The sequence below is a fragment of the Priapulus caudatus genome, unplaced genomic scaffold (assembly GCF_000485595.1).
Source record: "Priapulus caudatus unplaced genomic scaffold, Priapulus_caudatus-5.0.1 Scaffold102, whole genome shotgun sequence".
In the NCBI taxonomy this organism is placed as follows: domain Eukaryota; kingdom Metazoa; phylum Priapulida; class Priapulimorpha; order Priapulimorphida; family Priapulidae; genus Priapulus; species Priapulus caudatus.
This window is the reverse complement of record NW_014577163.1, coordinates 41474-67982: the sequence shown is the minus strand read 5'-3', so window position 1 is coordinate 67982 and position 26509 is coordinate 41474. Positions and strand designations below refer to the sequence as shown.

The following is a 26509-nucleotide window of genomic DNA, read 5'->3' as shown; positions in this document are numbered from 1 at the left end:
TATATATATATATAATATTGAGTCGCTCGGTGAGTGGAGCACTATAGATGTATATATTATAAGCCATTCACTTGAAATATGTACTGATGTGATTGTTTAATCGCGCCTGTGTGTGTGTGCGCGCGCATGCACGTGTCCGTGTGCTTTCTCCCTATCTCTATATAGCTTCTCCGATGCGCGCATGCACGTGTCCGTGTGCTTTCTCCCTATATCTCTATATAGCTTCTCCGATGCGCACATGATCGCGTAAACCGACTCCCGTAATGACTCGGCAGTAGGCACGTGAGGAGCTTTTGTTATCGGCGACGTTTATCTGTCACGCGATTGTAGCCTCTCGCGTGTTTACCAGAGATGTCCGCTAGTGTTTATTCGCGGTAATAGAATTCGCTAGAGAGCGGGATTGGCACGATCCGATCTTGAGGTCGATAAACGAACGGTATCTTCTGTCATATTATGGTTTCGGCTATCGACTTAATAAGACATTTAGTCTCAGAAGTCATCGTGAGTAAATGAGAGCTGGCTCAAGAATAAATAAATAAATAAATAAATACATATATACACATATAATATACACACATAGAGAGAGAGAGAGAGAGAAGTCAGTGCTTAGTTCAGTTATAGAACGCTGTCTCTTCCCACTCAATTTCACCGGCGCGGTGACACTCAACATGGAGGTCGCGACCTAATAAAGTGTCGCCAATCAATTATAAACGTGCTGGCAAGCGTCTGCAATCGCCACTGTTAATATTTGTTAACTGATAGTTGATTTGTACAATACATTATTAGGTGAATCTGCGTATAGAATTCGTAATAGCAATGGACCGTATGTACGGACGTAGTTTTACCCGCTGTTTTATAGAGCCGAAAAAACGACAAAAGGCAGACCTTGAAAACGCAATGGTAAACTAATGCTATTATAAGCGCGTAATTACGTCTAACGAGAAGTGCGTAGAAATGTTAACACTTAATACTCACAAGAACAAGAGAGTAGACAGTGCCACGAAAGATAGATTTATTACAAGAAAGATCATGTAGCAATAGATTACTAGCACGATAGTACAAGGAAGGTGTCAAGACAAACAGTGCAAGGTGCTTCTCTCACAACTGCTATAAAGAACGTCTACGTTAAGAAATATAAGAAATGGATATTCGAGAAGAGATAGATACACGATAAGACAGTACAAAGTAAATCAAGATAGAGTAGTAACAACCCCTAAGCCAACGGCTTGAAAAGAACAACTTACGTACTGAAGATGAACGATGATACACACGTACGCAGGCACAGAACGAGATTAAGACTGAAGACTCAACGCTTCGCGTTGCTTTATATATGCGCTTAATATAGTCTACACGAATCCACCCCAAACAATGAAGTAACTCATCCTTAGTCATGTTAGCCAGTCGGCCGCCCGAGAGATGCCTAGCAGATGCTCCCGTTTTATAATAGACCTCTACATACACAGCCTGTTTATGTGGGTAATTAATATGCCTACGCCGTAGCACAGATAGCGTGAAACCGCTATTGGCCGCACGGTTTCACACATCTCGATCGTGTCCAAGTTCAGCCAGGGAGGGGTAGCATCTATTGTAAAGAAACAGCGACTTCGAGACTCCGCTCCACTGCACGACTCGTGTGCAAAGTCGTGTACAACCATTCTTGCTACCCGTGCATAAACAACCAATATTAGCGGCTGTGTTTCATGCACAAAACGCCTGGTCGTAGTAGACTCGTATTTCACATACTCCATTAAACCTGTTGTTGTTGCCCAAGCTAGTTATCACAAGAATAATCTGCTGGCAATGTAATTTTAAATAGGAGTTGCATTCTGAAAACTTATGTAAACTACGTGTTTACACTATGAATCATCCCGCATGTACATTTCACCAAGAGCGGATAATATCATCGGTATTATCCGCTCTTGATTTCATGTTGTTGCTAAGTGATATAATTATAGCCTCGCATCTCGATTGCTCATTTCTATTGTTCATCTCGATTGCTCATTTCTATTGCTCATTTCTACCGGGTAAAACACACGGTGCGTCCGCTGATCACAGCCCTTGATATATGGTGGACAGTGAAACGTTGGAGGCACGCCACTAAAAAATACGCAAAGACCGGGAAGCTGCCATAGTACATGCGCCGTGTAGCACGCTAGGCCGTAGACACCTTAGTAGGGCAGATATGTGAAATAATTGTGTTTGTTGAAATACTTGTATATAATGTTAAATCACGAGGTACTAAATTTAATCGTATCAGATATAGTGATAAACAGAATATTTCCGTGACGTTCGTGGATATAATAGAATGAAGTGTCTTTATACATGTGTTACTTGTTTAGTGATAGTTGAATGCATGGATGGATGGATGGATTGATGAATGAATGGAATGGTAGTTAGATGCATGGAGAGTTGGATGGATTGATTGATTGATGGATGGATAGCTGGATGGATGGATGGATAGATGGATGGATGGATAGATGGATTCGTTGATGTATGAATATGTTGATGGATGAATGAAAGGATGTATGGATTGTTGGATGGATTTTATGAAGGGTTTTTCTGCTGATGACTAAGACTCGCAGTACTATTCGCGCTGTATCGTACACGACGGCACCTTTGTTGCACCGATAAGTCCGCACCGATATCGTGTTCTGTGCGTGTCAATGCTCGCATTCATGCAAAATTCGCGCGTGGAAACCAAAAAGCGAAGGAAGTAAATCGATGTGTCATTGAGCGTCCGTCTCTCGGCGAGTAATAAGTTGACACTCGCATTAGCTTTGCCGTCCGCAGTGAATTCCATTTAGTGGCAACGAGCTGCACCTTGCGGGGCGTGGACGTGGAGCTTAGTCGGGTTGGGGTATAGGGGTCACAGGGACCTAAGGCGAAAAAAAAAGAAGTTATATATATAAAGAGAAGCTATATATATAAGTGATATATATAACGGTTATAATATATAACCTTCTCTTTATATATATATATATATAACACTTTTTTTTGCCTCAGGTCCCTGTGATAGGGGTTCCTTGTCAACAACGGCGTGTAAGCAACGTGCGCGTGGGTTTTCGTCAGATGTCAGCACTGCGGGCCGTGACGTACGTCAGCGGTGCGCCGCTGGCTATTAGTCGCCGCATGTGAGCGTCATGTACGGCGTTAATGTCGCATTATAAAGTGTATTTACCTGTCGGCCCGTCTATCCTCTTGCGTGTCGCTTCGCTGCCTAAGCGTCTGACTAGGTTACTGCAGCTCATAGGGTCTATGTCCCCCAGGGTACTGCCGGAACGTACCCTGAGTACGGTCCGGTATACCGGAACGTACCCTGGTAACTATCTGATATGGTTAGGGTTAGGGTTAGGAAGTAGGCGTGGGCGACTCGTTAGACTCGTTAGTGGAGTAGGCGAGGTACGGTCCGGCATATTAGATAGTACTAGGGTACGTTCCGGTATACCGGACCGTACCCAGGGTACGTTCCGGCAGTACCCTGGGGGACATAGAGTCATAGACCCTCTCAGTGTGACTGCATGCATGCTGCCTGCCATGCTACGCTCAACGCTATCTGACCAACCAGCCACTCACGCCCGCACCCACGTGATACGTAGATACCGGTATGCGTAATTTTATCCCACCTACCTACGTGCCCTAATGTCTAAATACATGTTCATCAACATAGTTATACTCGCTTACTTCATCCATACATCGAACCCTTTACTTCGTTAGCTTCTCAGCCGTTGTAAACTGTTCTGACCTAAAAGCAGGAACCGGTCATGCATTCACGCCGGCAATTTTAGTATCACATGATTGGCATAAAATGCAGTAGTATATAATGCCACGCACTTATACACTAGCAAACACACACAGCTTCGATGCCTCGCCGGTTGGAGAAAAGAACACGGGACCTACAGGACATAGCTAAGTTTAGCATTACTGTAATGGTTAGGATTAAGTATGGTGTTAGAGTTGGGATTTGGGTTAGTGTTACCATTAATGCTAGGGTTAGTGTTATGGTTAGTGCTAAGGATAGGAATTGGGATAAGGATTGGAGTTGGCATTTTCTTTAAGCATTTCTGTATGAAATTAATAACAGCTAGGTCCGCTAATAATGTCTGAATAGATATGCTGAATGATCAGCTCCTAGACTTATAGAAAAACTAAGCGTGCACAATAGAATACCAACTTAAACACAACACAGTAATATTTCCAGTAAAAACATTAAAGGAATATTTGCAAAATTCTTGCTCAGAAACGCTCAATCCGATTAAAATATAGCAAAATATAGTATCACCTCACAGCGGATATATCACTGATCACACTAACCTGAAAAGCAATAAGATTTTATGCAGTTATAGCATAGAAAATTGGATATGAACACATCGTAACACAACGAAAACGTGTGCATCTCTATCTATCTATATCTATTCTTTCTTTTCAAAATGTTTATTGCGTCTTGAGCGATATCATTTCTTAATTCCTAGCGATGCACGACATTCTTTCATTGTTGCAAAATTAAAAATGTCAAAACGCGCATTTTGAATTGACACGTGACCTATAAAATTTAGATTTGCTTAGGTTGTGAATGTTCAATCGAAAAATCAAATCTGATAATCATTGACTTTTACTCGAGTTTCAAACTGAAAAAAGTGAAAATCAATCTTTCAAGATGCAACATAAAATCTTCGACGTCCATCAAGATGCAACATAAAATCGTTGCGATTCCATCAAGATCCAATCTGGCGTTCAATTGAAAAAATCAATGTTTGACATTTAGTGTGTATACGCTTGGTTGTGGCGTGTAGATAACATTGGCTGCGCGCATGTGCGCGTGTACATGTGTGTGTACGCTTGCCTGTCTGCGTGCGTGCGTGTGTGAGTGTGTGCGTGTGCACACGCGCGTGCGCGGTTGTGTGTGTATAATTCGGTGTGTGCATACATGTGTGTGTCCGTGAGTATTTACGGGCGTGCCTATGTGACTGAGGGCGTGTGTGGGAGTGTATATGCCGATGACTGCGCACGCGTAGGCAAACTTGCTGTAAATCGTCTACACTGGACCGTCAATATTCAGAATCCCATGCATATGTGGAACCGACTAAATCACTGCAAACACTAAAGCTGGGTTCACACTATCAACTTTAAGTTGAAGAATTGACGAGTTGATGAACTTTTCAACGTAATATTAACTTTTCTATCAGATATTCAAAGCATTTACATTATCGACCGCGAGTCGGCAAACGTTTCAACATTTCACACGCAGTGTGCGCGGGGCGATGCGGGTACGCATTTTTGCATGTAATATATAGATTTAGGCACCGCCTAAAAGCGGAGCTCCCGATAGGTGACTCCACGATAATCCACGATAGGCAACCCGTAAGAAGAGGATAGGCTTATTGGGCAACTTGCTGTATCATCGTCAGTGATGACGTCATATCACGTGACAATGGTGTTACCCCCTGCCCCTAAGACAACATTTGTCAAAGGTTGGTTGTGTGGAAGTGTTTACTTCTTGAGATATGCATTTTTCTAGGTGGTACCACAGGGTTTCCATGTGTACACGGACGTACGTACGTACGTACGGACGGACGGACACGCCATCAAAAATGAAGTTGATGGGTTACCATATCGATTTTTTTAAGTATGGTGCTCCCTCGCGCGGGTCGAAGCTCCGCTATTATACACTCCTGATAATATTATATTATAATATCGCAATGATAAACCAAAATGATAATCACAATTTGTGACGGTATACACGCTTTTAGTTTTGTTAGCGATGGCGTTGGAAATAAATTGGTTATGGAGCTTTCCTACATGTTTTATATAACCTTACTATACTATAGACGCAAGGTGGTGAGAAAATAGCAATTTTGCATTAAAGATATTGTCAACAAGACTAAATCAAATCTTGTAAAACGAACCAGAGGAGTTTGACACCACAGACTGTTACCTGCTTGTCACATGTCCATTATATGCTGCTTCCCGCGGCAGCTACGCTATTAATTCGCACCAGGGTGTACTAGTATCCTGTGTGGCGCCGATAGCAAAAACACGCGCGGAAATTATATCCCCCCTGGGCGGAGGGACACACCTCCTGATTGCTATTATCTGAGTGACTGCGTGGCAAAAAGATGTTCTAATCTCTCAGCTAGATGACATCAACTAGTTGAGCGCTCAACTTTTACGTTTACACTGCCGACTCTTGGTCGATTAGTTGATCAACTCGTCAACTTTTTAACTAAATCTTATCGTGTTCTGCCTTACGATGATAATGGACGTGAGTTGCTTGTTCGTTGTTGAATCTGTGAAGTATTTACTTTGTCTTTAATTTGCTACGCAATATCGTCCATGAGTCAGAAAATGACGGGATATAGGCTGGCTATTATAGTGGTGTTTGCGCTGTGCAAAAAATGTTTACCCTGTGAAACGATTAGACCTGCATGCTCTATAGAGTGGGGAAAGCTTACTGACGTGATGTCGTAGCGTAACCTACTGATGGAGATTGGAAATAGCGTCGGGTTTTCTGGAAAGAAAGGCGAGGAACGATAATAGCTTTCAAATAGGCTTTCAAATAACGTCTGTCCGTCAGCGTAACACTCGTCCCACAGAAATTGAACAAAAATCTAAATAATACATAATATGAAATAAACAGGAAACACAAGCTTCATGGCCAGCATGAGATGGAATCGCGTGTCTTGTTCTAAGTGGGATTCCACACATATTAGAATTAAAGGAGAATCTGCTCCTGTGGCGATAAATGATAATTTTGCAAAGCGGAGTGAAAATTCTCCCGGTGTTTTTTTCGCGCAATGTGCATGAAATACACACTCCTGGCAATCCGCACACGTGTGTATTGCCGCTCGGCTAAATGCGCTGCGAAACACGAGCGCTGTGTTACACAAGGCCAGTAACGCCCAGCGACAGCGGCTGTATTAGCTTCATAAGCGGTTCTCGCGTCCGAGTCGGGAAATAAAGCTGTTTTTTTTCGGATGTACGTGTGTATTGTGTTAAGCGACTAAGCCCCCCGCTACCGATTGTAGATGTTTTAGCTAACTAGGAGTAAAGCTGCCGAGCAAAAACGCGTACGCGCGAATTGAAGATGCCGTGTATCCATTTGTGAAATATTGTGGATTTTCTAACGTTCATCATATGCTTTTCACATTTGTTGAACTAGGTCCAAGATTCGCTGTGAGCCTAATTTGGCTCACCACTTGTACCGGCATTGTCCAAAGTTATTAAGTAATGTATCATGTATTGAGTTTTTCCTACCCGCGTAAAACAAGCTAAAATTATACCTATTTACAATTGTCTATAAGTTTCAATTATATTCGTATTTCGCGTCTCTCGCCATTCTCAAAGGTCTTTGAAAAACGTCTGTATAATAGGATAGATAACCTCATAACCCAATGTAATATACTTTCGTCAAATCAATTTTGGGTTTAGAAAAATAAACATTCTACAGATTTGACAATTTCGTAAATCCATCATGTCACTCCTCTTGAATATCTAGTTGCCGGCAAAATTACCTGTGTAATATTTCATGTTATTTTTAAGGTTTTTATACTGTGCAGCATGACATACTTTAACATAAACCAAAACATTAAGGCGTAAGAGGATCAGCTCTAGAAATTAACAACGTTTAAACGCTGTCTTACTAATCGGGCACAACTTACTGCAATCGAGGACGTTCGCTCATCTATTCTTAATGTCACAATTAAGCGTTGGTCCACGAGGATTTCTAGGCCGACTTTCTAGGCACGAGGATTTCTAGGCCGACTTTCATTCTTGATTTATATATATGATCTCCCATGTGCTTCTAACTTTACAAAAATACTGTTTGTGTCAAATTAAAATCCGGTTTAATTTAATACTCGAATACTGGAAGTAAAATATACTGATAAATGAAGCGATGGCTGATTTTATCGATAAATTTTGCCAAAAGCATTTGATTAAGAATTCTACATTTCCTAATTTTTAAGTCAACATACACAGCATTGAAATCAAACATACTGGTCACGGCGTTCATATAGACAATCAACTTGGAGCGTTCATATTAAACATATTACAAACAAATTGTCAAAAAGAGCTGGAATAATATACAAATTCAGACAATATGTAGATACTAACACTCTAACTTTGTTTTATTATACGCTTACCTACCCCTGTTTGCAATATGCGATGCTCGCTTTGGGATCAGCTTCCAAATTATGTTTTTTGTATCGTATCCCAAATAAGTAATTACCTAATTTTTTCCAAATTATTTTGCATTGACCATGAATGTGCATGGTTATATGGCCAGCTATTCTTTAATACTATGTATTATTTTCCTACTTTGTTTTGATACTATGTATTGTTTTCCAAGATTTTCAACTGCCACAGGTCAAAAACTATTGAATATCAATATATTGTGAAATCGATTTTGTTGCTGTCCATGTGTTATTATGTATGACTGATAGCACTTCTCTTTCAACAGTTAATATCTTTCTAATTTAATCTTATTGTATTGAAATGTATTTAATTGGTTTAATTTATACTTAATCGCAATGTGTATGTAATTAATTGAAGTGAAACATTACTCATTATTTATTTAATGCTTGTAAAATGTTTATCAAATATTTGTTGAGGTTGTTTTTCGGTTCTGTAATGAGCATTGTTTCAATAAGGCTAGTGTGCCCTTCAATTCATCGTTATGTTTGTGGTAATTAATAAAAGTCGTCATGTATAATATAATTATTATATTTTATCATGTAAATCAAGAAATAAATTACTAACTCGGGTTTCACATATTGCATATTATTTTTTATCTAGCAATTTTGTCATCATCTAGTTTTGTAATCAATAGGAGTGGTTGACTAGAAGACGTGTTAATTAGTCACTCATCATATTTATTTATTTAGTTTCACTTCTTAATTTTTTATCAGCGTTGTTAATAAATTGGTTAACTATTATAATACTTTTCAAAATGCAATTTCCATAATTGAAAATAAAGTGATATGATTGAATGGAATTCATTTGTCTATGTGCGTAAACATATGTGTGGGTGGAAAGTGTAAGAACGTGAGCGCGTAGGAGTGCGGATGTGATTGTGTATATTTGTACGCGCGTGCGGCTGTGCATCAAAAGCTCGAATTCGGTCAACATCTTTCACACACACACACATATCCCTGGTACCCGAGAGACTGCCACCTAGCGCGCTATTGATGTCGAAATGGAGCCGCCAGTTCAATGGGGACCACGCGGTGATGTTTCGCTAAGCCCGGCGACACATGACATGTACACAACTAACACCTACGCAACCAGCTACGCGTGTTTTTCTCTCGCGCTCTCTCTGTGTGTGTATGTGTGTGTATGTGTGTGTTTGTGTGTATGTGTGTGTATGTGTGTGTGAGTGTGTGTGTGTATGCATGTATGTGTGTGTGTGTGTGTGTGTGTGTGTGTGTGTGTGTGTTAGCGTATGTTTGCGTAATGTAATGTGTTTAGGTAAACATTCGTAAATACGTACTCCTTCGCCGTGTGATTGTTTAATCGCGCTTGTGCGCGTGCGTGATCAGCAAACATGTCTGAATTTAGCTAGTTACAGCGGGGCGGCATGGACGGGCGAATTGTTGGAAGTTGGATATCAGTTAACACCCGTAAGATACTGTAGTCGCCCCCTTTATTCTCTCTCGTCTACCGCTCCCTGTTCGCATGCGCTGAACCACTTGACTCCAAAATGTAGGAAAGCCTATTAGTGAACCATATCTAAACACAAAACGTCCCTAATAGTAGATTGGGTAATGAGAAGAACCCCTCATGACGTGTGTCACGCATACCTTTCCAACAGTAAGGTCGGTTTTAAATTTTATAGTCCGGAAAATGGACGCGCAAGATAGCGGCTCAATTGTTTTAGGAGTCTATTGGAGCCTCGCAAAGGGCCGGATGAGAAGATTAAAATCTATTGCACTAATTCGTCTATGTATGTACAACATGCAGAGTTCATCGAGTGTTTAGCCATTGTTGATTTGTTGTAGAGCGCATCTTAAAAATTATTCCATTGCCTAAGAGCAACCCATGCACAACCTAGATATAGGCCTATACTCTGTAACAAATTCAACACAACAACATGGACTCATGATCTCTGTACCACTGCTTCTAGCACGGAGTTACAGCTACTATCATCAGCACATACGCGCGTCGGCTAACCTTCAAACTCTGGGGAAGAATTCTGTAACTAATCCTGCTTAGCTAACCAGGAAGGCCGACAATGGAATATATATGTATATATATATATATATATATATATATATATATATATATATATATATAATAAAATAATTAACATATTAAACACCTGATTTGTGCGGGTACTTACATTTGACGGGATATCTTGTCTTTAATTTCGTAACCATTTGCCTAGGGTTATATAAAACACCTGATACAATGCTATTTTAATAGCGCGTAGGCCTACATGCATACGATTACTGCCCATTGCAATTATGCAGATTTTAAACGGCACGCGTTTCCTTGAAACGTGTCATTATTTTCATGAACTATTCACCAAACGACATAGATGTATTAAATCTCTCTTTTCTTTGTTGCAGGAGGTTGGAAGCATAATCGGCAAGGTAAGTATCAGTCGGCTCAGCAGTAAATCACTGGTTTAATGAATACAGCGAGTGCGTTTTTCCTGCCGTGGTACGGCCATTTATTGATCGTCCATTATATGTTCTTACTGCATTTGCGCTTGCAATAAGTCCGTTCGTTAGGGAGAGCACATTTCAGACATTTTTACTTCGTGCAACAGTGGCGTTGTATGACGCATGAGATTCAGTACATGATAAACGCGGTCTTTGGGCTGTTGGTGGGGATGGGGGGGGGGGTAAACGTTGAAGTTATGGTTAAGATCAGCGTAGAATTATGGCTAACAGTAAAGGAACACAACCCTAATTTTAAGAATAACCCGTATCCTAGTCATACTCTTAATGTTCAATATTTTGACCTTCTTTCAACCATACTGTTGGCGAGTTAAGGCTTAGCTGACCACCAACCCCAACGCACGGGAAAAATCGGGGATCTTTTATGTAAAGTATAGTAGGGGGAGAGATCGGGCACTTTGCAGACAGGAGCCGTCGATGAAAAAAATGGCGAGCATGAAAGAAGGGGGCCTCCTCTAATGAACACAACCAAAGTGTGAGATATTGTGACATGTATTATTATCGATTGAGACGTGCTGCCATCGGGTGGTAATCTTTATAACTTGCGCGATGTTCTGTTGTTTTGAGCGTGTTGTTAAGAAATAAAGCGTGGCGGGAATGTAAACCTGCCTCGATCGTAAATAGAATTTGAGCCTCCGTTGCCTTTTTGAGGATGGATTCTTACTAAATCTAACACCAAGTGAGAAGCTTAGGATGTGTTGCTCCGCTGATGAATAACAACTCACTATCCATAATAGCTTCTCTATTCCTTAGTCACGTCAGTAAGAATTGTCTCACTCGCTGAGAATGTGTACAGTGACGGGCGGTGGGCGTGGCCCGGTGGGTGGTGCGTATGTACGGCGACTTATTTTTTCTTAGCACGCGAAGAAAAACCCTCACCGCGGCTTAGCCTAAATTTTGATAAGTGTCGTTATCTTGCGCGCGATCGTGAAATCTGTTGTTCTTTCTGCCCCGGCGGTTTCGATTGCTTAAGCCTAGCGCAGACTTGCGACTTTTGGTTGCTCGTCGCTGCAACCTGCAACCACAGGGACCTGAGCCAAAAAAAGAAAAAGAAAGAAAGTTATATATATAAAGAGAAGGATATATATATATATCTTTATATATATAACACTTCACACTTCTCTTTATATATATAACACTTTTTTTTTGCCTCAGGTCCCTGTGCCTGCAACCGCATGCGATCGGTCGCACGCTTCACCGTGTGTGCGCACACATGCGATTTCAAAGCGATTTCGAAGCGATTGGGAGCGACGAGTTGCTGAAAATCAAACCAGTTTGATTTCTTGCAACTCGTTGCAAGCGACTAGAATCGCTACGAGTTGCAGTTGCACGTTCCCTCAGTCTCTCAGACATAGCGATTTCACAGCAACTTCGACTGCGATTCTAGAATAACATAACGATGATACATTAGAGATACATTCTAGAATCGCAGCCGAGTTGCATGAAAAAGTCCCAAGTCTGCGCTAGGCTTGATCCGATACACGTATAACTGTTTATAGTAGCTAACCTAGCCCGTTCGCTGACTAACGCCGTTAACAACAACGGATCGCTGGTTTTCGAGTAACACGTATATTGAAATTTAATAATACACCAAATCGTTTTCCGTTAAATGTAAAGGCGCCTTAGTAAGGCAGAGATAATGCCAGACTTCAACCGCTCTAATTGTTTATCGCACACGGATTGTAATTAGAATATGCGCGGCGTCAGTTTAGTATCGGCTCTTGTATTCGAATCGACTCGCGCAAATTTCGTCTACGATAATACAGGAGCGCTAAATATTCCGCGCGGAGATTATGACAATGATTGCTGGTTTTACGCGCACGTTGAATAATGTGTTGTAATCACGAGTGGCTGGAATACAGCGCCGCGACGCGTTTATTAAAACTGAGACAATAATTTTATTACAGACATTGCGGAGACTGGCAATGAAGAAGAGTACAATTAACATTTCGCATTTAGCTCGCGAAGTGATGTTCGAACATGTCCCGTTTATGATTCATGTTACAATTTTATTCGGCGCAGTTTCATGTCAATCAAGTATTAGCCTGATCAGCGAGCGCTGAAGATTATTATGCGTAGAATGAGTGTATGTGTATATTACATGTAATAATGTATGTTGATTACATTATTTTTTACAGAAAGGAGACAACATAAAGAAATTCAGAGAAGAGGTGAGTCTTATTCATGTACTCTAAATAGCAGATAATTCGGCTCGAACTTTTTCACTCGTCATTGCACAAAAAATGGATTTACGGCTATAATACGCGTTTTTACAGTCACAAAAACACACATACACACGCGCGACCGGGTACGCACACAATCATTCATTAAAATAAAAAAAGTTGTTTTAATGGTCAATGATACATTAGAGATTTAATTTGTCCTTATAATTTCTTTCCACCATATCAGCTAGATTTAATGAAAATCTTATTCCTAATATTTTTAAAGAATTTTCTTCCCAGTCGATAGGCCATTGCGTACATAAACGTTCGCTTGAATATGCTTCACTGCCAATCCATTTTACTTTGGTTTTTTCAAGGTTTATTTTTAGCCCAGAAATGCTTGCATAAAATTCCAAAAGAGTTAAGGTATTATTAAGACTTCTCTCAGTGCCATCCAAGAGAATGGTAGTATCATCAGCAAATTGTGAGAGAAGATATTCAGTTTCATTTATTCTTATTCCTTTTATATTGTTATTATTTTTAATTAGTATACTTAGAATTTCAGCACATATTATAAATAAGTATGGTGAAATTGGATCCCCTTGACGACATCCTCTAGATAAGTTAAAAAATGGAGAAGCAAATCCATTTACAATTACACATGAGTTTGACTGATGCTGAAAAATGCTTATCCATTTTTGAATTGATTGGCAGTTGAAAAATATAGTGCCCGTGATATAAACTTCCAATCAAAAGAATCATATGCTTTTTCAAAGTCTATCTGTAGTAGGAGACCAGGCAACTGGAATGTTTTAGTATATTCAATGATATCGTATATCATTCTTGTATTTTCACCTATGTACCGTCGTTCCATAAAACCATTTTGATCACTACTAGCCCGTGTCCGTGCAGTCAATGGCTAAAGCAGGTACCCGATACTGGACTCCAAATGTAAAGTTCCAACATATCAATATTTCCTGATTTTTAGTCGATTTTTAGTCCATACAGCTGTGTTGGTCGTTTCTTACACACATCAACTTCAATCCTGTATACTTCTTACCAGGTTGCACGACCTCGAAACACCATTACGATAGAAAAATTGTTCCCACCCGAGAGCACACGTCTTAGTCCGCCATTCTTCACGTGTCCACCATCTGGACACAACAACTGCCAACGTGGGCTTCATGTCTGATCCATCTCGCGTGCAGCCCAACATTCTTTGTCTTGGCTTCACGTAGTCAGGTCACGTGTACAACACCTGTATATACGTCATCCCTGCCCGTGGGCACGGGGTGTTTTCTGTTACAGCCATATAGATGGATAGGGCATATAGATGGATAGGACATATAGATGGATAGGACATATAGATGGATAGGACATATAGATGGATAGGGCATATAGATGGATAGGACATATAGATGGATAGGGCAGGCGCGTCCCAAGAATTGTAAATAGTAAGCCACGCGAGAAAAAGCACGTGTTTGCAATTGGTGATAATGACCTATGTGCTTTTAGTCATGCGCTACTAGTTGTAACGGTCACAGTTATACCCTATTAAGCGTGAAGATATTTATGCTCAGAACATGCAGCTAGATCGGTTGTACTCACGCATCGCTGCCATTTAGATTTTTCGGGAACTGCCGCTAGATGACAGAAAGAAGTATCGTGTGGCGAAATAAGTAATACGGTTTCCGTGGAAGTTTTGAACATGCTCATTGTAGTTCCAATTCAGAAAAGCGAAGTAAATGCTACATTTCTACATTGTTGTTAATGAGATGCATTTAGGATATACAATGTAACGTTTTCATCATATATAGCATTTAGGATATACAATGTAACGTTTTCATCATATATAGCATTTAGGATATACAATGTAACGTTTTCATCATATATAGCATTAAGTTGTTATCGCATGCTTAAGACCAGGTTGACTATTATATATATGTCTTAGCTAGTTTGAAAAAAACCGTGCCACGGAGGGTCAACAGTGTTTATGCTACATGATTTAGGCTATTTTGGAATCAGTCAACAACAGTAGGCCTACATTAAGTCTGGACTGCCAGCTAGTGCCAATTTCTGAAAATTTTGAAATGACATCGTTACTGAGACACAAATGATGAGAGTGCAAGCCGTTACTCGTACTAAACTCTATAGCATCGTGCGAAATAGCCACTAATCGGATAGATACTGGTTTTAATGAAAGCGATCCGTGATAACGACGCACTTACATGCCTACTACTTTAGTCAGTATTCAATTATAATGAAATCAATGTGAGAAATGGTGTTTATGAAACAACTTTGAGAAAAGAATCAGGCGGCTTGCCTGTTGGGCCGCTAACCTAGAGACTAGACCGAGAACCTAGAGGCTAGAGATTTCGCGCGTTTACGCGCGCACGTATATGTGTGTTTGTGTAGGCGGGCTTGTGTATGTGTGCGTGTGTGTGTGTGTGTGTGTGTGTGTGTGTGTGCGCGCGCGTGCGTGCGTACGTGCGTGCGTGCGTGCGTGCGTGCGTGCGCGTGCGTGTGTGAGTGTGAGTGTGCGTGTGCGTATGTGTGCCTGTGATGAGGCCGTGGTACAGGCGCTGTGCCGTCCATGTCGTTTCCACCATTATAAAATTTCAATATAAATTTAAAATATAAGAGTTTAGCGAGGTCGGCGGATTGCCTGTATTTTTAAGCTCATTAATATGTAATTACGATGCCTAATTAGCAGGATGCTGAGAATCGTTAATTATATTTGCAGTGCAGATGATGGCTGTACTTAATGGATGTCATGTCGGGAAAGTATGACGCTGTTTGCGGAGTGTCGTACTGTGGCAGTGGAGATACAATATCGTTCTTGTGTAGATACAATCCACTCGTTATGATCGCTATTCTTTAAGTGCGGGAGGTGATTCAACTGAAGGTTGGACGTGAGGTTTCGGTTAGTGGCAGGGGCTTTTGTTAAATGACAATTGCAGTAAGAATTAGGATCTTAGTTGCATAATTGAGTTAAATCTAATCCAAACGCTGGCTCTAACCCTACCCTTAACTCTAACCCTAACACTGACTCTAACTCTGCCCCGTAACTCTAATAACTACGCTGACTCTAACCCTGCGTCAAACTCTAACTCTAACGCCAGCTCTAACGTAGCTTTAGTACTATAGCCCGCGTACAGTTGCCGCAGGGCGTAGTCTAGTACTATAGCCTTCGGCAACTGCACGCGGGCTATAGTACTAGAGCTAGCTCTAACGATGCCTCCTAACACTAACGCAAGCGCCAATATATATATATATGTGTGTGTGTGTATGTGTGTCCGTGCTTGCGTGCGTCCGTTCGCGTGTATTTGTGTGGCAGAGGCGAATTCGAAAGTTGGAGAATCAGGGGTGAATAATGACATTTATTCTAGATCTGTCATTATTCACTCTTTCGCGCGTGCGTGCGTGCGTGCGTGCGTGCGTGCACCAACGACGTACGCGTGTCACGTGTGAAATTTTATGTATATTCGATGTTTATTCATATTTATGCCTTATCATTTAATCTCATTGTGTACTTGCGATATTATGTTATTATCGTACTATATATGTTATATTATAGTCTGACGAAGAGGCATATTGTCTCGACAGCTCGCATACGACACCTTTGTTTTATATTTTCCTGTTAGGTCTTCATTGGTGTCGATTGTATACGTATATACATAAAGAAGTTCATTGATCCATCCATTCACTCATCCACCCATCCATCCATCTATCCATTCATTCATCGATTCATTCATCCGTCCATCCATACATTCATCCATCCATTGATCCATACATCCATTCATCCATCTATCCATCTATCCATTCATTTATCCTTCCACTCGTCCATCTCTCCCTCCCCATCTCTCTCCTTCTTTCTCTGTGTACGTGAAGGCGCTTTATCATTGCATATTAATTTTTAAATTGAAATCCTATTTTAAAACTTCAGTCTTCATCAGTCACAATGACAAGTTTACAAGGATCTCGCGCAAATTGTACGTGCGTGTCCGTGTAAATGCGTAGCGCGTGTTTGCCTATACATTTTTGTCGGCTTAAGAATTTACTTATTCCCCCGGTGGACGTTTGTTCTAAATGAGATTTTTTTACAAAGAAACGCAGACAAAATACGGCGTATCGACTTCGCACAGCCGCGCCACGACCTCGACGCACGTCGGAAGTGGCTCGCGCTCGCATCTCGAATGACTAAAGCCGGATCAATTCCGGTCACAGATGTAGATGTAGATGGAGTTGGAGCAGCTGCTGGTTGGCAAAAACAGAATGATGGCAGTCATGGCTTGATCGAATCGTTTTACTTCGTTAAACGAGCAACATTTAATCGCATGGTTAACTGTTAGCGACAGAAATTTTATCAGTGTCGGGATGCGGCTCATGCGTGCGAGCGTGAGCGTATCTGTATGTGCTGGACGTGATGGGTGGTAGTATAAGAAGACATTTTTATATACATAAGTAATCGAAAGTGCATCGTGGCGCGTGGTCAATATTCATGTAATAAAACCTCGTCAACCGTACGGTACGTTTTACACTGTTATACCTGCAATACCAACTCGTATATTAGCTATCACTCTGACTTGCAAAGCACTGCAAGTATGCGCTCGGTGACCGGCGTGCGGGTGTCGAGGGTGTCGGGGCGCCGCCTCCGCCGCCGCTGTCACGGACACGTGTTCCCGCCGAGGAGCTGCCACTAGCAGCCGCGCGTAGCGGGCGCCCCATTAACGGCCATTAGTGCGCGGTTCCCTGAGCGCCACCAGGTGTCGTTGCTACTGCGGTCTTTGAGCCGTTCTGGTGATCTTTACAGCTCCCCTAGTCAGTAAGAGGATATACACGAGGTTGTAAAAGATGGGAGCGATAATGCTGGCGTGGGCCTGGCATCACTGTGACTTGCGTTAAAGTTCAGACATGTTCGCCTCGCCATTCCCCTAACCGTTCGTGGGTTTATTGAAGTTAGTATTGCTAGTGGCCATGTATGCTCTTTAGTAAAAATGATAATCAATATTAAATATCATAAACGTTATTTAAAATGGATTGCCCGACATCAGTTGTGAAAAAAGTTACGGCCTGCAGGGCCTAAACTAATCGTAGGTAGACTTTTAAAGTTCTCATAAAATTGCGAAGGTTTTACGAGGACCATTGTTATCACTCGTGTAAAGGGAGTCTTAAAGCGATTGTCTGTCATTTTAATGGGAACGGGACAGGGTAATAGGAACGTGCGTAGTGTGTACAGATGGTACATAGAGAATCGGCTGTATAAGAACATCGTACACGCCTGACCGAGCTGTCGCGTTTGAGAGTCACAGTAATTGAAAATGGGATGTCACGCCGCTTAATTAGATGACAGGCGTGGCGTCTGTAGGTTTCTCGACGTTTCTAGTCGTAGCGCGACAGCTTTACATGCAGCTAGCTAAAACGTTGCACGCACAGCCAGCGCTGTCTATTTTCGTGCGCGAATCATGTATAATGAGCGTTCGTATACTGTAGTAGATTTTCGTTCATTCAGTACTGCTCGCACGACCCAACTGTCGTTGAAAAGCCCCAAACACTATTACCAACGTCACGCGGTCTAGTCGCCAGCCAAAATGGGAAAATCTCTGACTCGTTGCTCTGAATCATCGATAACAACAGTTCTGCACTAGCCGTAGTACATCATAATACAGGCGGATGTTTATTATAGAATAGCTGTTCCTCATTTAGAAGGCAGGCGCCCCAGATCATGAATAACTGTATAAATGAGCTTCCTTTAAAGCTTCTCAATGGCTCAAAGATGAATCCAATGTGAGTGCATGATGCCTGGACAGTATGTTAAAGAAATATGTTGATGATGGTTATATTTAGCATTATGAATCGATATTTATGATGTAAAATATTCGTTGAAACCCGTCGTATTTGTTAGTCGTGCGTAGAGCATTTTGTGTGGCGTGTCAAAAGTATTCTGTTTTTTAAGAGTGTCCGGTTGTTTTTATTTTATTTTCTGCGGTAAAATGTATAATTATCAACTCTAATTATAGAACGTTCATCTGGTGACAGTGTACGTTGCTGTGTCACGAGTTTGTAGAATAGGCTTGTATAGCTGAGCTCGTGTAATAGACACGTGTAATCGTATAGTGTGTAACCAGGTTCGTTTGTACAACAGCAACGTGTGCTATTGCACTTAAGCCACATAACTACATTATATTAACATTATATTATATTAACATTATATTAACAGACAGTATAATGCTATAACCACAGAATTACTACAGTTACTCTATTCTTTAATGAACAACATCATATTGGCAATTACATACAATACATAGATGGCTGCGCAGGCCAACCAGTAAATACGATACAATACATACAATACATATCCTATACACCAGGCACATACAGACAAGCGACTGGTTTACAAATGCAGTTCATATTTACGAGCGTATAGAGTCCTGCAGGTCGCAGGCAGTAGGAAGGTCCTCAGTCAGTGATGTCCAGCAGCGACGGTAGCGTGGTGATCTCCAGCAGGTGAGATCAGCGGAACCTGGTGCTGACAGCTCGGGATCTGTCAGCACCGTGGAACTGTGTCTGCCTTTCTGTCGAAACTGTTTGGTATTTATGTAACTGGAGGAATGCCTGGCCCGAGTGTCCTCAAGGCCTTGTTGCGTGCGGATGGTGCAATAATGTCGTCATGGGCTAAAATAAGCCTATGACGTGCGGATAATGCAATCCTGTGTCCTTCTCCAGAATTTTATGGACAACTGAAGGTGAGAGACTTCCTTCTCTAGCGTGAGAACGGCAGCAGAAGCTTCTAGAAGTCCTCGGGAATCGCGGCAGTTCGATTCATGTTCTCATAGTTAACATAGTTCACATTTGTCGGCGGCGTTCGTTGTTTGTTCTTTATCAGTCGGCATGCGACATCAAGGTGTGATGCCCTTCTATAGTTATTAAAATGTCATAGTGTCGCCTTGTGTAGGTGATTACTTTCTCTCTCTGTCGTCGCATATTTTCTCTTTTTTTGTTGTATCACGCGCGCGCCACGCGTGAGCCACGCGCCCGGCGTGCGCGGCTTGTCATAAGACTCGTGGCAGTCGTCACCTTGGGATATTCGTGGTGCAACTTTCACTTGTTACCTTGACTGATATTTGTCGACTAAAATAACATATGACGTGATGCTGCTTAAGTTAAACGACCCGTGTCGCTAGGTTTTATACTAGGTTAATTAATTCGATATCTACGTAATTACACTTGACAAACAAAAACAGTTGGCAGATAATTAACGATGGCCGCTAGAAAATCAGTATTTCTAGTGCCTTAGCTGGAGCCATTAGCGTGTTACTTCTAATATTCTCTAGAGATTTCGGTTGAAAGCGTCGAGTGTGATTTTCGTCATCAGTGTGGTGTACGTCTGCGTGGACCTCCCCTTGTCTCTCACGTGTCGCACCCTTGTAGGGATTATTACAAAGCTAACTTGTGTTGGTGCAAGCTAGTGCTGAGCGCTCCTAGAGTAGGTTAACATCAAAAATTTAACATTAACATTAAACATGTAAAATTGTAATCGTTGTGATCAAATCAAGGTGCGCAATACACATTCCACTTAACGTAGGCAAACTGTCATCAGTGTTCTTCGCCAGTGTGAATTACTCGTAATTTCGCACGACAGCACTACGATGTAGTGAACGTATTTGACGGCCTCGATGAAGTTATTACCAAAGTTGCCCGACTCCTGTCCCCGAAACTGAATTTACGAAGAGTTTTTGCTGCGTGTGTGCACGCGAGAGGCCACCATGGCGAGTTGCCCGCCGCGGTGAAGTGTTTAATTATGGAACGACGCGATGCATGCTTCAAAGTATAGAATCTTCTCTGCCGCAATTACGCTCACATGTCGAATCCCTCGATCAGCTGCTGCAGCAACAGAGATTCATCCCACCCACGCCCGTCGTGGTTCCAGTAATGTATCACTCTTGCGAATTCGCGTTTAATCTTTACTCGCTGTGATGTAAACAATTTTTTTTGCGATGCTTTTTAGCTCGGGGGGATCGCGAAAATGACTCAGGATGTCTCACAAATTTCAACGGCTCGACCTACGCTCTTAATATTCGATGTAAAGTGTGATGGGGAGGAAACCCATCACCAGCGCGAAATTGGAGGTCACAGGTCAAAGGGTAGTGGGGGAAAGGTCAGATAGCAGACATTTTCTGAGGACATGGTCTAACGGACCGAGTGCAAAACTTTTTTGCTTCAGCGCTGACCTACCGTTTTTATCACGTTATTGAAAGGACCATGAAAATGTACTTTCCGCGGACGTGCGAAGAGTAAGTGTCTGATGACCTTTTGACCCTCATGAGCAGGGTTAAACATGGATTTGTTGACTGTTAACAAAGGACTGAACTGCTTTTGCTATTAGAGCCCCTTTCACCCGCCCCTCCCACCACTACGCTCGCGCTCGATGCATATCCATGATAACATGTTAATATTGCAAAGTCATTAAAGTTGCACAACTGTATTATTTATTACTGTACTACCAGTAGGTATAGCAAAGCCTATCATAGATTTTAGATCTGTATTAGTAGTATCCTAGATATATGCTCCTCTGAGCGCGAACGCGGTGGCGGGAGGCGCACTTGATTCGCCGTTGCCAGTGGTTTGTCAGAAGAATACCTGGCTACAGTACACGTCAGTTGAGCGCTGTCGCTCTGCGGCACTTGTTAGTTGACATGCGTGGCTAGACACACCGCGCCGCTCGGGCGCCACAAACACACACGGCGCGCGCGCGGGCGTACAAACACACACACACACACGCCGCCGCGGAGCGCGACAAAACACACACAAACGCGCGCGGCGCACAAAGACACACGAACGCACGCTCGGCGACAAACACACACACGCGCGCCGGGCGTACAAACACACACACCGCGCGCGCGGGGCACAAACACACACACACACACACACACACACACACACACACACAACAGGCATACACGAACACACACGCGCGCCGCACGCACGCCACGCACGACACACAAGCATAAACTACACATAAACACACTCACACGCACAGTCTCTCTCTCTCTCTCTCACACACACACACACACACACACACACACACACACACACACACACACGCACACACATACATTCATATATACACACACACAACACACACACACACACACACACACACACACACACACACACACACACACACACATACATTCATAACACACACACACACACACACACACACACACACACACACACACACACACACACACATATATATACATACACACACACACACACACACATTATGCACGCACACACGCATTCTCAGACTTACGCGCACACGCATAAACGCGTACACAGTATATCTGGGCGCCGTTTATATTAGTCGGCCGTAAATTTAATACATGTATAATGCATTCATATAGACACGGGAAAAGATACGTTCACAAATTATTCACATTTAAATTTTATAATTAACTAAATTATAACCATACATTGCATTTAATTGTAATACTTGACATCTTGTGGGCCTGCACGTCTATCGTTTAATAATCCCCCGATAGGTTTATGTGATACATACATCACTTTGCGCAAAATAGGGTTGCTTGAGAGAAAAAGTGGTCTTTAGGTGAAATCGGTATCTCGCTCTCTCTACTCGGCTTTGCAGGATTTCAAAACACCCTGAAAATAATTTCCTCTAATAATAGGTTCATCTCGTGAGAGTGGTATCTTTTGAGGCGATCACAATTCGCTCGTTTTCTCTACAACCGTGTAATCAATATCTTTCAGTATTTCCCGCCGCTAGATTTAATTCCTCTCGGCGTTTGCAACAAAACCATAGTCGTCGCACGATTCATTAGCGTATGCATTAATTAAATTTTTATCATACGGGATTGTGTATCTTCATTTATCTCTCATTGCATCGTGTTTGAAATGACGATAGTGCGATTAGTGTGTTGGTAACAACTGATTTTATATCAGTAATTAAGTTAATTGCAGCCGCGCACGAGAAACGCAACGAGTGAACAAGGCGTCGAAAACATTTTCACTTCCTTTTACTATTGCTTTGCAGAGTGGAGCAAAAATCAACATATCAGACGGCTCGTGCCCGGAGCGCATCGTGACGGTAACGGGTCACGCCGATACCATCTACAAAGCTTTTGGAATGATCTCGAGAAAGCTAGAAGAAGTGAGTATGTTATCGGATCATAAAACAAAGAGAAACCTGCGAAGAGGTGCTTCCATGCACTAGTGGTGAGAGTGTAGACTAAACCCTCATGCGACAGGTCAACGTACGGAACTTTTAAAGAAACATGAGTGAAAAAATGTTCGTTCGAGCGAATATTTTTTCTAAGAACCACCGCAGCTAACGCAAACGGACTAATATTTGAGGACAAATTCGTCCATACTATAACTTAATCTAAAAGTTGTTTATAAGATATTGCAATCATTCTCCTCTTAAATAAATGAAAAAGAAACGCCCTGTGGCTGTTATTGTGTGTGGTATTATTATTGCAGTTTTCATCTGTTATTACTATTTGACCTTTTCCCTAAAATAGACGCCTTTCGACGCCTTCAGAACAAATGGGGTTTGAAAACAGTCTAGGAAAATGTCAGAATGCGTGTAACGAGCAATCTGGACATTTCCTGCACTTCTACTAATTTAGAAAATGTCAACATAAATCACGTAATAGTTGTGAATATAGAATTTCTGACACTATTTGTAAGCCTCCACTAATATGCATTTTGAAATTTTTACCATTACTGCATTTCTGTGTTGACAGATGAATATAGTTTTAATGATGAAGTTCTTTATCAACTGTTCAATTAATTAAATCTATTCGATAATTACTTACTTTATTTCATGTCAAGACTTGCTTAAATGTATGTCAGAACTGTCCGATTATACCTACATTCACGAGGGAAAGGGTTAACAAGATATCCGAAAACAAGTGGTGGCAGTCACCTGTACTAATTTTGATTAATAATTAATGATATGCATTAATAGGAATTAATGATATGCATTAATAGGAATTAATGATATGCAGCCAATCTCAGAATCTGACAATCATACCTGAGACAGCTGGGGTCGTTGTCAGAAACATCGTAAAGTAAATGATAATGTTAATGCTAAGATAGCACTTCCGACTAATGCTAATGTTAATGTTACGAGAATAGCGTTAGCAGAAACGCATCGTAGCTATGTGAAAAGGAACCTAATAATTTGCTGTCACACGGCTGCTGATTGGATGACAATCATGAAAAGGAGACGTACAAAAGCTTGTTTAATTTGGCGTTTTTCTGTTATATTCTTTCTCGTTGCTCGAAGGATATACTGAGTGGTCCAAACAGCAACGTTCCAAAACCGCCCGTCACTATCCGGCTCATTGTCCCAGCCAGCCAGTGCGGCTCGCTTATCGGCAAGGGCGGCTGCAAGATCAAAGAAATCCGAGAGGTAAGCAAGAGAGAGACCACCTGTCGCAGTGACGACTTGATGGTCGGATGAAGCTCTTATGCGATGAGTATCCGACGCTAAACGCAGAGACTTGCATCCCAAAGGAGTATTTATGCGGCCTGTTTTTGTATTCGTGGATGTATTCTTGCCCTCTGAGTAGTGTTAATGCAGTCAAAGGGTAATATCCTGCTATGGGCTGTGTCATCGTACACTCTAGTCGACTATTATGTTATTCTCAGGGGATATCGTATGCTGTAGAAGCTTCTCACATTATGGAAAAGTTTCATATGAGACTATTATCGGTTGCTAGGTAAAGTTTATGCCACGCGCAATGGCAGCACACGTCCACACATGCTACCAGATCTTCTCTATCTATATATCTCCTTACCCCTGTCTGTCTCTCCCCCCTCCCTCAAGCTCGCTTCCTGTCTCTTTTCTTGTTCATCTTTTCTCGCGCGCTTTCTCTCTCCATGTATGTCTCAATCTGTCTGTGCTCTATGTTTACGTGTGTTGCACAGGTGACTGGTGCGTCGATACAGGTCGCCAGTGAGATGCTTCCCAACTCGACGGAGCGAGCCGTCACGGTGTCCGGCACTGCTGATGCCATCACCCAATGTGTCTATCACATCTGTTGCGTCATGCTAGAGGTAGGAGTGCATGCGCGCAGACTAACGCTGAGAGGGTCTATGTCCCCCAGGGTACAGCCGGAACGTACCCTGAGTATGGTCCAGTATACCGGAACGTACCCTGGTACTATCTAATATGCCGGACCGTACCTCGCCTACTCCACTAACGAGTCTAGGGAGTCGCCTACGCCTACTCCCTAACCCGAACCCGAACCCTAATCCTAACCCTAACCCTAACCATATCCGATAGTTACCAGGGTACGTTTCGGCAGTACCCTGGGGGACATAGACCCTATGAGCCAGACTAACGGGCGGGGAAAGCGGCTGAATTGGCGGGCAGGGCAGGCGGGCGTGCTGGTAGATAGGTATAGGCAGGAGGGCTGGCAGCCGGATAGATAGACAGACGTGCTGGTTGCTAGGTAGGTGGGTGGATCTCATCTGGGCTGAGTGATTGTGTGGGTGATTAGATGAGTGGGATGGGGGTGGTTGGGCGAAAGGGGGATGGGTGCGTGGGTGGGTGGGGCTGGGTCTCGGTGGGTGGATGGATAATTGGGCGGATGGATGTCTAGGTAGTCAGGCAGGCCAGTACCATGTAGGCGTGTGTATGTGCGTGCCCGCGCGCGTGTGTGTGCGTGCGTGCGTGCGTGCGTGCGTGCGTGTGCGTGCGTGCGTGCGTGCGTGTGTGCGCGTGCGCGTGCGTGTGCGTGTGCGTGTGCGTGTGCGTGCGTGTGTGTGTGTGTGTGCGCGCGCGCGCGCCTAGCACACTCGCGAATGGCTCGGTAAACTCCGAGGCAAGCTGTTCCGTGATATCACTCGATATCTGTGTTCGTATAAAGCACGCATGGGCCTAATGGGACTTATGCGCATGGTGGGCATAATGGGACTTACATATAATGCGGGAGGCGTTTTTTTTCCTTGCCATCGAATACAGGTCCAGGCAATCAACAGCATCAGCGCTAAACCAATTCCCTTTCTATTGTGTACAAAAAAAGTGCATTAGACGCTTACCTACGCATCATGTTACTGCCACTTCTTGTTCCTAGGCTATATCTCGCAGATCCTACAGCTGCTGCAGGGCATGAAAAATGAGATGAGCTTATCTATGTGAAGCCTGTTCAGCGTGTAACCTGCGATGTTTCCCGCCCCGCGCGTAAAACGGGTAGCTTTTCCTTAATGACTGATCTCATGACTTACCCCGTAGCTCATGACTACCCCGGATCTCATGACTTACCCCGTAGCTACTTCATGCATATGTGTAGCTACTCGATACACCATGTTGCGAAACATCGTGCATGTAACAATAATTCACTCGGTGAGATTGAGAGACGCATATGCGTGTCGCAAAAAAACGTCATGTGTATTGTATAAACTAACGCTTATGGGGTACTGCTTCCCTCGTTACAGATTTATAGGAGATTAGGTCTATAGTATTTTTATTGTCAGTTTATTTCACAATTTCGAGTCCAGTAGGCTTTGACTGAAGATTATTGCTTTCACTTATTTATGCTCCCCATGTTCTATGCAAGATGTCAAACTAATCTGTAGCATTCTGTGATTGAATGTCAAATACTGTTTAAAGTATAAATATTAGTAATCATGTGTTAT

At 42.4% G+C, this 26509-nt stretch overlaps 1 protein-coding gene across 4 annotated transcripts in view; it reads left to right on the top strand.

Annotated features, from left to right (window-relative positions):
- LOC106805152 (poly(rC)-binding protein 3-like) overlaps positions 1 to 26509 on the top strand; it is a 115510-nt gene that overhangs the window by 78441 nt on the left and 10560 nt on the right. For all 4 annotated transcript variants that reach the window (XM_014806647.1, XM_014806646.1, XM_014806645.1 and 1 more), the window contains exons 2-6: positions 10563 to 10586; positions 12815 to 12847; positions 22896 to 23012; positions 24153 to 24278; positions 24797 to 24925. In XM_014806647.1, the coding sequence (XP_014662133.1) occupies positions 10563 to 10586; positions 12815 to 12847; positions 22896 to 23012; positions 24153 to 24278; positions 24797 to 24925 (429 nt within the window). The remainder of the gene's footprint in view (positions 1 to 10562; positions 10587 to 12814; positions 12848 to 22895; positions 23013 to 24152; positions 24279 to 24796; positions 24926 to 26509) is intronic.